The 13,742-nt window shown below is 42.4% G+C and overlaps 1 protein-coding gene across 1 annotated transcript; it reads right to left on the reverse strand.

Moving 5' to 3' along the window:
• Positions 1 to 2,621: 2,621 nt before the first annotated feature.
• arl4cb (ADP-ribosylation factor-like 4Cb) lies at positions 2,622 to 4,604 on the reverse strand. The gene has a single exon (XM_063214712.1). It carries the CDS (start codon positions 4,059 to 4,061, stop codon positions 3,483 to 3,485), a length of 579 nt encoding a protein of 192 aa, XP_063070782.1. The 5' UTR covers positions 4,062 to 4,604; the 3' UTR covers positions 2,622 to 3,482.
• Positions 4,605 to 13,742: the final 9,138 nt, after the last annotated feature.

Raw genomic sequence — 13,742 nt, forward strand, 5'->3', positions numbered from 1 at the left:
GTGTGTGTGTGTGTGTGTGTGTGTGTGTGTGTGTGTGTGTGTGTGTGTGTGTGTGTGTGTGTGTGTGTGTGTGTGTGTGTGTGTGTGTGTGTGCGCGCGTGCGTGCGTGCGTGGGTGCATGTGAAGGTACAGTGCCATGGCTTCCAGGTAGACAACCTTTTCAGAAAGCTATCTTCATGAAACTTTGATGTCCTTGAGGAACAACTGAACCAGACCAGCCTATAACACACACACACACACACACACACACACACACACACACACGCACACGCACACACACACTCGTGCACGCACCATTGACCATACACACCATTGACCATTCACCTATTGCACCCACCCTTCTCACGTGTCATCTGGCGTGGGATCACATTTAAAGACATGAGGCGTCTCCTTCCAATCATTAGCCACGCTCATTAAATAATCATACCCATATTAGCAGATGTTTGTTGTCTAGGCTTGCTATCCCAAGCTATCTCCCTAGCAACTCCGCTATTCACACAACTCATGCCAAACATAAATAGACCGAATAATATTTTTTGGGTCAAATGAGTCAAAGAGATCTATCAAGTAAAGCAAATAATGAAAAAACTACAAGAGTCTTGGGTCTTTTCTTTGTCCTCCTGTTCAAATTTGTTGGGTTTTCCTCCATAAAGGCCTGATAACCTGTAATTTTAGCTTCCGTGACCCAAACAAAAGAAGTGGTTCCACTGGCGAACTTGAGCCGCAAGGCCCTCCAAAGAAACAGGTTTTTTTGTTTGTGCAATGTGGCTGAAAGCTTGCTGAAATATAAGATACTTGCGAGGATAAAAGAGGGGTTTGTCTTGCCTGTGTTTGCTGGCCAGACAAAGACACAGAAATGAGCTAACTCCCTTTTCTCAGTGCAAGGAAGAGAAATAGGACCATATATTGAATTCCATGTTAAATGTTGATCTCAGTGAAAAAGTTCCTATTTAACACGGTAAGAAGTTCTGAATGGTCATGCATCTGTATGGATGTGTTGAATGTTGCTCTCAGAGACTTTTCTTTATAACATGGTCGTAGTTAGTTTCTTGAGTCAAATGTTGAATTGCAGATCTGGGGCCTGTGTTGTTTAACAGTTCCTTTCTTCAAAGGTATGCAGACACAGTGAAAGATGGATAGAAGTCATACAAGCTGAATTAGAGCTATCATTGTAGGCTTTATCAAGGGAGCTTATTTGGTTTCTGTTTCTAAATCAGCAAAATGCATACAAATACAGCTAGTTGCCAGGCTACTTTTGTTAGAGTGTAATTAATTTCACAATAATTTATAATTGCTCTGAAACACTAAGCTGTGCAGACGCCAAATATGGCAAGACGCCTGATGATTTATCTTGTGGCAAGCATTCCCCATACTGGTGGCAGTTCCATAAAGTTAACTCAAGAGCAACTCAGATTCCACAGACAGCCCATTCCTCAAGTCAATGATCCATGTAACACAAACCAGTTTCTGAAAATGTCACCAATGTGGCTGATGACTGCCTTGTCACTCTGTCAAGATAAGAAAACACTGTTTTTTTTTTTGCCGGGCACATATGCCTCTCCCTGACAAACAGGAACACCATCTCATATGGTGCAATCTACTCGGGCGCCTGTGTATTGATTAAAGCAGATACTTCAGCAGTTCATCTTCACCAAGTCTCATATTCCAGTGCCAATATTCTCTTGACGGGTCATTCATGCGGGGAGATCATATGGTTTAATTACCTTCCTGCCTTCCTGCTGTACGGTGTGCTACCATGACAAGTCAAATGGGATGCACTCCACACACAGGCCATTAAACAAGAAACAGATGACGGTAAAGCGTTAACATCTCAAATGCCACGGTGCCTTGGGTCTACGCTTTAAGCGGATGTCCTGGGCTTCTCGTGCATGTGAGTGAATCCAGATGCATGCCCCATCATAAAGGTGAGCCATAAAGATTGTTTACATGAAGAGATGGTAGTAGTACATGCAAGATCCAGTCATTTGGTAGTCTAGCTGTTGGCAGTCAGCCTAAACTAAATTGATGTCTTAGGACTATAGCACACTTACGTACAGCCCATACAAATATCAAGCCTAAAATGGTAGCAAGCCCAGCACAGCATCTTGGATTCATACATTTCAAATATAAATCTGTGGTAACGTTTAGGAGACAGTGTATAATAACAAGTATTAAAAGTTGCTGCTAGCACAGCAGAAAAGTGCAGGCCTTGCATGTGAGGGTTCTTCTCAACAATTAGCACGGTGTGTTGTGATGAAAGAACTGATTGGGACATCTGTTTTCAAATGTGGCAGGGGTATTTTCTTTCTTGTCAGCATTTTGTAATAGCTTCCCAACAGGTCTCCCAGGCTCAGACTTTGAAATTAGCATTTTCTTCTTCCCACCCCACCCCCAGGGAGAAGGCTGGCTGACTCTTTTAAACTGGGGGTTAACATGGTAAGGCGGCCCCCAATTGTGGCTTAATGAAAAAAGCAACCCAGTACTGCTTAACATAACTTAAGTGATAGTGCCACTAACCATACGACATTTTCTCATACTCTATCAGAGCGTCCTGAAAACATGAAATCGTGTAATAATCCTAGAGAGGCAAGACCTGTAATTACAAATAACGCAAGAATATATTACTGTTTCAAATGTTTTAATAACAAAAATACTTCAGTTATCATGTTTGCTTTCATTACACGAACAGCATCTCTCTTTTTTCTGCTATACAGTGTTTCATTCTACTATTTTGGTAAGAAATTAAAAGTGCTCAGTAGTGAACCATGTAGCAGGCAAAATCTAGGGACACTCTCCAGTCCATGCTGCATGATGTATAATACGCTACTTCGGTGCCTCCAGGAACAAAGTGGGAACCTGCCACTGAGTCCTGAGACCGAGGCGAAATTTATATGTTCGTTCTACAGTATTATGTCACGATGGAACAGGTGTGGCGTCGCGCAGTCCTCCCTACGCGTCGATAGCTCCATGAACATCAATGTTTAATGTGGTTGTCAACTGATGAAAAATTGGCAGCATACGAGCCGACTCCAAACGCGTGGTCCTCCTCATCCGCCACATCCATCTTACATGCCCAAGAGAAAATGGTTGTGTGCGAGAATGAGAGCACGGGCGTTACGCATGATCAACTCCATGTCCCCAAAATTCTCACAGTGCTCAACTCCTTCCATACACCATCCGGTTTGAAAATTCAGTGAAAGCAGCAACAAAAGACGGGCCAGCCCGTTCTAGGCCTTTTTATCTTGTTCTGTCGTAAGCATTCGAGTTTTTTTTGTTCAGTTCATCACAGCAAACCACCTGCGCCATGGTGGTGGCGCCGAGATAACACATGAGGTGTTCAAACAAACAAACCCAAATGAGAATGACAACAAGTTGGAAACACTTCAAATTAAAATGTAAACGGTGCAACAGATGATTGGTATGAGATACCAAAAGGGCACATAAATGTCACATATAGGCTATAGTGCATGGGTATGACGGCCCTACCGCTTCTTTTTCTGCTTAAGCGATTTCCGTCTCTTGAGAATCATTTCATAAAGTTTATCCATGCCCTCGGTAAGTCCCTCGCCTATAATCGCACAGCAGGGCTGGATGTGATATGGCGTGGATGGAGAGAGTTCGTGCAGAGCCAGTTGTTTCTCAATGTCAACCACGGGGAGAGATTTGGGCAGGTCCTGCTTGTTGGCGATCACCAGGAGCGGCGTACCTTGATTCTCTGCGAATTTGGTGACTTTGTGAAGCTCAGTCTTTGCCTCCTCAAGGCGGTCCACATCTACCGAGTCCACAACGTATATGATGCCGTCCGTGCACCTACTGTAAGATTTCCACAAGGGCCGGAGCTTCTCCTGGCCACCGACATCCCAAAAATGACAGCTGATACCTTTGGCATTGCCATTGCTCAGTTTGATCTTCTCCGTGTTAAATCCTATTGTGGGCACGGTGTTGACAAACTCGTTGAATTTCAGACGGTACAGGACAGTCGTTTTGCCAGCGGAGTCCAAGCCCAGCATCACAATATGCAGCGACTGGAAGGCCGATACGTTGGAAAAACTGTTGCCCATTTTCAAAACAGGTGACTGTGCTCTGCTCTCAGCTCAGCTGTATATACGTGTCCGACAGCATATAGTCCCAAGATGCGTCGGGTTTTTCCGCGCGTCAAGGAAACCTTCAATGTCGCATTGACACAGTTCTGTTGGAAAATACAATGTAGAATTCCGATAGGCCTACCCGGACAGCAATGAATGGTAGCCTTGCGCTTAAAGTGTTACCTTCCCCAGTAACGAGCAATACAAAAATACATTAGCATTCTACAGAGAAGTCCTGATGTTTACTCCCATGTGATGTCTTCGTCTCGTTCAACCGGTTCAGAAGGAGGCCTTGCCTGAAATACCTATGCGTTCACACATGCAGAGGCGAAGGTGCGTTCTCCTGTCTTGGCGGCTCCAGTCTCTGTCCAGTACCACAATCGGGTATTTCTGACTCGGTACATCCAGTGAGCATGCAATGTAACCAGTAGACTACCCGCCCCGACTGGTCTTCGTGTGGAGACAGAGCAACGGTAAAGATAACCGGGGTGGTGGCAGATCAGCTACCACGCCGGTGGAGGCAGAACACGCACTGACTCAATAGCCTGCTGTGTTTGTAGCTGAAGCCTGCAGAGCGGCGTTACGCTAAAGATACTCCGCCCACAAATTCAAAAACAAACCAAGACCCTTCTCCAACCAAACTATCGCTGATGGCGCTGTTGATAAGAACCATGCCAAGAAGCAAACAGAAAATTACCCCTCAGTATTTGGGATTATTTGACATAGGCCTAATAATTTCGTCAAGGTTAATTAATTAAACTAAAATAGGGCCCACAACAATATACCTGATTATAATTACAAAATAGTGTTACAGTTATAGTAGGCCTATAACAATTCCTCACCAAACTAAACAATGCATCTGTGTTATTATGGTGTTATAGCTTATGTGGCGTAATGATGGTTAGATTTCCACGTGTTTAAAATGATTTCTACAAGGCCCTACTATTTGTATGCAGCGCCTTTCAGGGCTATTTTGGAGGAATGCTACCCCCTATCGACTTCCCTTAGTTAAAAACAAAACAAAACAAACAAAAAAACAGCTACAACTGGCTTGTTCTGAGTTTGTAATTTGCTTTTTGTTTTCAAACATCAATTACAGTAACGTTTTTTTAAAGTAGATTTTATAGTAGTTGGCTTACTGTTTACCATAGTAGCCTACAAAGAAATATTACTACATTTTAAAACACCAGGCCTGTCCTTACTATTTTACACATGTGGTATAGCCTAACAACTAGGCCCTAGGTTTATTTTAACTATTTACTGTAAGCCTACTATTATTGACTAATAACAATACTAATACTAATAATTAGCCTACTATAAGTAATACGAAACTATGTAGGCCTACTAAAACAGTTTTTTTTAAATACACTACATTTTTTCACTCTACGATCCCACAATTCCCACTTTATTTCATCTTGACGAAATTATCACCTTCCCATATCGTCCTGCTGATTTTCTTTTCTTTTCTTTTCTTTTCTTTTCTTTTCTTTTCTTTTCTTTTCTTTTCTTTTCTTTTCTTTTATGTGATCCTACGTAAAGATGTGTCATTAATTTTCAGCAAATAATGTTTAGGCCAAATTATAAGTGATTTTTCACATTACATTATGTGTAAGGAGACATATTCTGCCTACTGGAAAAGTGGGATACGAACCTGTAACCCTCTCGTTCAAAACTCCCTTACTACCATGTCAAAAAAGTTGACCTAGACCTACAATAGTGCACCTGTAAAATACCATTTAATAGGCTACTTTAGGAAACTATCGGATTCTGCTCTATAGGGTTCGACTTCCGACCCGCCAGGTTGGGGGGTGGGGGGATGATGTGGGTTATTAACCAATGCTCTCCTCCATCCTTCTCCAACTGAGGTACCCTGAGCATGGTACCGTCCCGCTGCACTGCTCCCTTTCGGGCGCCATTGGGGGCTGCCCCCTTGCATGGGTGAGGCATACATGCAATGTTGTTGTGTGCAGTGTTCACTTGTGTGCTGTGGAGTGCTGTGTCACAATGACAATGGGAGTTGGAGTTTCCCAGTTGGGCTTTCTATGCTGACTAATTATGCCGACTTATTCTCATTGGGGTCCAGTGAAGAGAAGACATTAACTGATGCATACATTATATTATATTATACACGCAGGCTATGAAGGGATCAGCAGAGATATAAGCAGAGGTGTCAAAACTAAAAGTAGAAGTAGTTTCATGGTGTAAGTAGGCTACACCACTATTTCAATGTTATTACAGTGTTTTCACACCAGTTTTTCCATTGTAGATGCAGCGTAACAGTGACCGGATCAGGTGATCGTAAGACAGGTTGCCCAGTTACTCAGTGAAGTACCCTGTTTAGGAGGAAAACTTTGATTCCAGAGTCAAGCTGGACACGAATATGGGTAGATGCAGCATGGAGCTCAGCAAAAGCATATAGTTGGTGTAATGCACCACCTAGTGGGGTTTGATGGCAGTTGCGTTTTAAGAATTTTATAGAAAACAGTGGCAATTTTTTATGACTTTACCTAATCTGCAATGTGAGTTGTAGGATTGCATTCAGCTGAAACGTAATGATTTGGGGAACTCAAGCTTGTGGGGTTTGACATGGTGCTTGCCTTTTAGTGTCTGCGTGTGTCAATATGCCTGTTATCTTTCCCTCTTTTTCTCCATTTCATTCAATTTTAGTTTGGGCATGCATTTTTCAACCCACTGTACAATGTACATTGAATAGAGAAAGTAACAGAGGGATCCAGGGACAATGAGCCCTGGTATTAATTATAATGAACTTTTGCCCTTGGATTTGTATACCCTGAGTTACAAAGTAAATAATCAAACACATAGTATTAGTATTGTTTTGGATAAAAGTTAAATTTGTCAGATGATATACGTATCACATTCACAATGTCTCATTCTAAAAATGTTAATTTCACAATGCCCCATTGCATAGTAAGTGAGTGGGATGCTTTTCTTCTGCACAAAATGTTGGAGCCTTGACACAAAGAACCATGGCCATCGTCCCTGTATGGCTTGGGGCGTATAAGTAGTGTCATCATGACCGTACACAGATTCAGGTTACACACATTCAGGTTACTCAGGGTGCAGTGGCATAGTAGTAGTAGTAGTGGTAGTAGCATAGTAGTATTGCATGACAAGTGTGTAGGATTACTTTCACTGCATTTCTTTCTTGTATCCACCAGGTGTCAGGTTTCGTGTAGGATCTGTAGAGCTCCTATCTGGAGTCTAGACAATGTGTCTCTTTCCTCATGAAAGTAAACCCCCGAAGCAGGAACACATCAGTTTAGTAATAATATTAATGTTGTGAATGTAGTGTTTTGGGCATGGAAACACTGCAATCCTAACAGAACCTTTTTCACAAGGGTTAGGTAAGTGGCAGCTATGACAAATTTAGTTCATTACGGAACAGCACTGTGGCCAGTGGCTTGACATTTTGCTAAATGGCAAACGGTTGTGTTGAATGTGTTTAATGTGAGACCAAAACTGCCACACTCAATCATGTAAATTACCGTCTGGGTTTTGGAAGAGGACTGATAGATGCAGACAAACAGGGGATGTCAAGATTATATTTTCAAATAAATTACAAAGAGCGACGTAGCATTTTTGAAGTTAGTTTAGTGAATTCAATGTGTAAGTAGGCTACACCACATGCTTCGAGCCATTAAAAAAACGCTATTAAAAATACATTAAAAAAGTCAATCTTTCAAAGAAGTTGATGCTGCAAGAAGAAAGTAGTATGACACTTTGCTTTCTGGTAGGCCTATGTGAGGTCAGCCATGGCCTAATGGTGAGGGAGAGAGCTTCGCCGGTTTGAAACCCACTCTTACCTCTCCCTACACCTTCATCCATGGCTGAGGGCACCTAACCCCACACTGCTCCAATACCCTGTAAATAACTGTAAGTCGCTTTCGATAAAAACGACCGCTAAGTGCAATGTAATGCATATATTATTCAACCACAGATTAAGTATATCAGAGTGTAAGAATAAAGAATTGCTTGCACATTTAAGTGCTAGCAAGTCAAGACCTGTCAGCCAGTCTGTACAAATTATCAGTAAAAAGAAATGAGTCAGTTATGAAGTAGGCCTATATAGAATAAGATGAATGGTGCTGCTGCCGCAGGCAAAGAAAAGAATGATAGTAATCACAGACTTTTTTTTACTGGCCTGGGCTTGCACATATTTCCTGTGCCACTGTACAAAATACCGTGACCAAGTCATTCTGGTCAAGTTGTGAAATTCCAATCTCTCCCCAAATTGGGGTCAATTGCATTTTTCCAAGCCTTGATGGAGCAGGTTGAAGGTGAAGACACTAGTTCTGTGGCTGGTGGCTACCCTGTAAAAATGAAAGGTTCTTCAAAGAAGCCTTGGTTGCCTCTGTAGGTCCCTAAAAGTTATCTGTGTTATCTGGAGGTTCTTCCACAAACTTTTAGGTTCTTCCAAGAACCACTGGGATTCCTGAGGGAACTTTTGGTTTCCTTCTAAGAGCAACAGAGGGTTCTTTGAAGAACCTTCACATTTTACGATGTAGTCAGAGGAAAGAGCTTAATACAGCTTCAACCAGCAGCATGCAGAGGCATTAAAAGACACAGGTTGCCCTATGAGAACTTGGTTTACAAGGCAACCTGTCCACCCTAACACTAGGAGAGCTGTATAATTGTGTTATAGCCAGGCTAGTAATGCACAACACAGAACATCCAGCGTTGGGCTGGGTTGATGACGTTATTAGTCTCCCCCTCTCAGCACCCATGAGTGTTGTGTAAAAATGTGTTGTGTATGCCTGAGAATCCCTAGCCTAGCCATAGCTTTGCACAGGCCCTAGCAGCAGAAAATACATGTACAGTCCGGCTTGAGATCACCATACTGGCTCACCATACTGACTGATAATTGTTCACAGTTTTTTAAAACTGGGTGCTGAATCCTACTTAAAACATAGATGAATGAAATAAGCGAAGGACAGTACTCTTTAGGGTTTTCTTTGTTTATTTGATCAGACACAACCCTTTTTCGGTGTGCAATGGCGATTCACTGTTATGGTCTGGCTCACCAGGCTATTCTTGATACATTGGCATAAGGTTTAAGTCAGTGGTTCTTAACCTTTTTTTCTTCATGCTCCCCCTTACCCGTGACCAAGACAAGCTGGGCACCCCAAACCAAAACTTATACACATGTATACGAACTAAAAATGATTCGCGTGATTAATTACAATGATTCTTGCTTGAGATATCAATCAATTCCTTAATGACTTGACATGTGGACCAAAACAGGTTTTGATTTGGCCTAATTATAATGTTCACTTACAGAATTTTAGTCACAACCTCAATACAAACAAAATTCCGCGCACCCTCTGAAATCTCTGGCACCACAGGTTAAGAACCACTGGTTTAAGTGACTGGAGGGCTGAATTTATAAGACTTTTTATATTATGCTGAGAGTATTTTGCCCTTACCCATCTTCTCAGTAACCAACTTCCATCACAAAGTGAAACCATGAATTGTGGCTGTTGTAGTACAGGGTGAGTGTATATCTAAAGGACTCATTTTCAGGAGTTGCCAAATCACAAACAGTAGACTACGGGTACCTGAGAGAAATCCGCACTCTGCTTTTAGACTAAAAGACTGCATTTACAAGAGCAAATATTTCATAACATAACCTTCTTTGGGCATCTTTTGATTTCGGTTGTTAAATCAAACCGTTGCTCAATTTGTCTTTTTTAAGGGGTTTGCGATTCTCTCTCATTTCTCTGTCCTGGCAGAGTCTAGCCCTTGGTGATTGATGAGTGTGAAGCCATCTCTGCCAAGGCTCCTCTCCGGAGTACAGGAATGCACTCCCAAGCTCCTAACCCGACCAGGCCAGGCCTGGGAGTGCCAGGAGTACCAGTCACCACCTCACTGCTGTCTCACATGCTGTCTCATCTCCTTAGACACACACATGCACACAGACACACACATACACACATGCGCGCATGCACTCGTGCACCCACGCACACACACATGCACGCACAGGCACGCAAAGACACACACACACACACACACACACACACACACACACACACACACACACACACACACACACACACACACACACACACACACACACACACACACACACACACACACACACACACAAACACATATGCGTGCACACACACACACACACACACACACACACACACACACACACACACACACACACACACACACACACACACACACACACACACACACACACACACACACACACACACACACACACATCAAAGCTGAGACGTGTGCTGCTTCTGCTTTGCCTCAGCAACACTGACAGGACCCACACTTTTGTGCTCACTATGAAAGACCAGACTGATAGTCTCAGCAGGTAAAACATAAATAAGCGTGCACATTCACATACACACATGGGCTCGTGCATGCACACACACACACACACTTGCGCGGATGCACGCACGCACGCACGCAGGCACGCACACACACACACACACACACACACACACACACACACACACACACACACACACACACACACACACACACACACACACACACACACACACACACACACACACACAGAACATAACATTGTGTAGAATCTAGAGGTGTCCTAAGCGGTTACACCATTTACTCCATTATACCTAATGAATCTACATTACAGTACATTTCAATATGCTGTTGTATTGCTCATTCTACCCTTGACTTGTCAGTACCCAGTGATGCCACATTTTTCGGCTCAGCCCTTTCCGAGATACGAGCTATTCTAATGGGGGCAGTGTTTGTTTACATTTTAAAAAATATTAACACAGGCCTACTCCAAATATTTTCCCAAAAGGTACCGCTGTTTGCCAGTTGTCTGCTGATGTTGTATAACCTTTTGGATTTTTTTGGGAATACATTTTTAAAAAGCCCTGCCCCCATTACAATGACCAGGAACTCGGAAAAGGCTGAAGAAGAAAAAAAAAATCTCAGGTACTGACAAGTCCAGGGTAGTGTGAGCATTACAACTGCATGTTGAAATTGACTGAACTGGTCCTTTAACTTTTTATTTTACTTTTGACACCGCTGGTATAGAATCGAACATGAATCAGGTGTAATATTCCCACTGACATGGTATGGTCTCTTACTATCTCTCTTCATAATGCAGAAAGATTGCTGCTTCATTTGCTACTTCATTTATTAATGCAAGTCAGTCAGTCACCCAGTCAGTCAGTCAGTCATTCATGTCTCTTATCCATTCCTTATATGACTCGATCCAATATGCGTGCACACTTCCCCTCAATTTTTCATGTGGAAGACGGATGCACATAGATATCTATATGAACATACAGAGGTGAGTCTCTTGTTTTTTTTTTTACCGGTGCCATATAGCAGCTTCAGAATGTATAGAACTCATTAGCCACTTTCTCACGGTTTTTATTAATTGCATTGTTAGCTTCACTATTCTGATTTTATGTATTATTACGTTATTGTTTGTACAGTGTTCACTGCTACAAGATGTACTCTGAAACATCGCTCCTGAAATCACCAAGGGTCTTAACCCCTTAGTGCAGAGCCTATGTTATAACGTTACTGTCACCAAAATTGTAATGGCTATGTCTTAATCTGTTACTTAAGGCTCTCTGTACTGTCATTGCAATGTTGTTATGATGTTGTTGAGCACTTTCAGCAAATCGTGAATAGGCCCACCGGCGACCCCATCTGCAGTAAGAGGCTAGGACTTGGTCATTATCCTTTTAGTAACAGCAAGCTAGTAGTGGCTCTGCAAGAAGGGGCAAATGGTTGATCTTGAACAACTTTTTCAAACTTAGGGCTCATTTGAAATTTTCACAAATGTCCCGAGGCCCACATCTGACCCAATAAATGAAAAGGCAGCACACACAAAACATGATTTTGAGACATTTTTAGACAATAATTTCAAGGCCCACTTGGAATACCTCCAGGGCTCACCAGTGGGCCACGACTCACAGTTTGAAGAACATCACTAACCTAGGAGATTTTTCTATACTTTTTGACTAAACTTACTACACTTACTATCTTGAGCGATGCAATAACTTGCAGCGGTGCATACGTATGTTTCATCACTAATGGCCCCCATGGGCATGCCACAAAGCCATAAAGAACAGAGATGATGTTCAGAAAAAAAATGTTTGATATCTTCTCATAGCTCCCAGACACCTCTTCTTTTGAAGATCATTAGTGTATAGCGCACCCGCCTTGATCGTTTTAAAATACATCGTCTTCATTTTTAATGCACCATGTCTTTTTTTTTACATAAAGTAGCACTTGAGGTATACAGTACACAAAGACATGTGGCTAAGTGGCAAGTGGTTAATCATTTACAAGCGTGACGAATATAAAGTAGGTCACGGTAATAACAATGCCTGGCTGATTAATTGAGCAGCGCTTTATGCTGAAGCCAGCATCTTCAGAGTGCAATTAGCGCATTTAAGAGCAGAAAGAGCACCAATTTAAAATTAATTTAGCGTTCCAGTCTTTTGTAACCATGAGACAGAGCCGGGAAGGAACGTGAAGACATTGAGCACATGGAAAACCCGCCACTGCAAGACCGATTGTGCGGTCTGAATAAGTCCTTATATTATATTTATTACCAATATGCTGGTTAAGTCCAGGCTTAATGATGTTAGTGGTGACATATTGATGTGAACTGATATATTCTTGAATGGCACTTTATTGGGTTAGAATGTTTATGAGGCGCAGTTCAGCAATACCCCAGAGGACTTTTTATATTAGGCCAATGCTATATATTTTCCTGCCCGTGATTGTCTAGGAGGTTTTGGCACAGGACGCTGGTCTTAAATGGGATTTTCATGATGTCAGCCTGAGGGATAAATCCGAGGGTGATCTTTCAGTGATCTGTGAGGTCAGTCTGAGCCCTGGAGGGACAGTGATGAACCATGAGCAATTACTTGGTGCCTTTGCTCTGGGTGTCCTGGCTTGGTCTGGGTCATCTTGTCTTGTCTGGCGTCTCAGGTCACAGAGCCTTTATGCCGTGCTTTCCCTTTATTTCTCGAAATGAGAGTAGGCTTATATACCAGTTGGTCCCAGTCAAATCTTACGCACATCCACTTTTAGCAGGGTGTAGAACCTTAAGTTCAATATAAGGTAAGGATGAACCGCACACCGATGAGCTGCCTTTTAATCCGTTTTTATTTGTATGACATTTCGGAGGAAGGGCCGTGGTGGCCTGGGATGTCATGTCATGCAAATAAAAATGTATTAAGAGGGAGCTCATCGGTGCGCAGGTCATCCTTGCCTTGCTATATTACAATTGGTGCCTTTGCTCTGGATAGCCTGGTCTGTTCTGCCACTCTTGTTTTGTCTATAGTTGTCTGAGGTCGCAGTGTGTTTATACTGTGATTTTCCTTAGGCCTACCTATGTAGTTGCTATTCAATATACAAGTATTGCAATTGTTGTCTTTGCGATGGTCTGGTCTGTTCTTATGTTTGTCCTTGTAATTACTATTCAGAAAGCCTATATTATATTATATAGTCTAGTCTAGTCTCGTCTGTTGTGCCACTCTTGTCACAGCATATTACTGTGTTTTGCTTTCCACTTCACCACTATTTTGTCTGGATGGTCCCTGTCTGTCCGGCCACTTGCAGTATGTCTTGTCTGGTGTCTGAGGTCACAGTGCCTTTACATTGTGTTTT

This window comes from Engraulis encrasicolus, chromosome 13, assembly GCF_034702125.1.
Source record: "Engraulis encrasicolus isolate BLACKSEA-1 chromosome 13, IST_EnEncr_1.0, whole genome shotgun sequence".
Classification (NCBI taxonomy): domain Eukaryota; kingdom Metazoa; phylum Chordata; class Actinopteri; order Clupeiformes; family Engraulidae; genus Engraulis; species Engraulis encrasicolus.

Excerpts from the sequence above, each read along its gene's own strand:
- arl4cb (XM_063214712.1), bottom strand. The coding sequence starts at position 4,061 with ATGGGCAACAGTTTTTCCAACGTATCGGCCTTCCAGTCGCTGCATATT.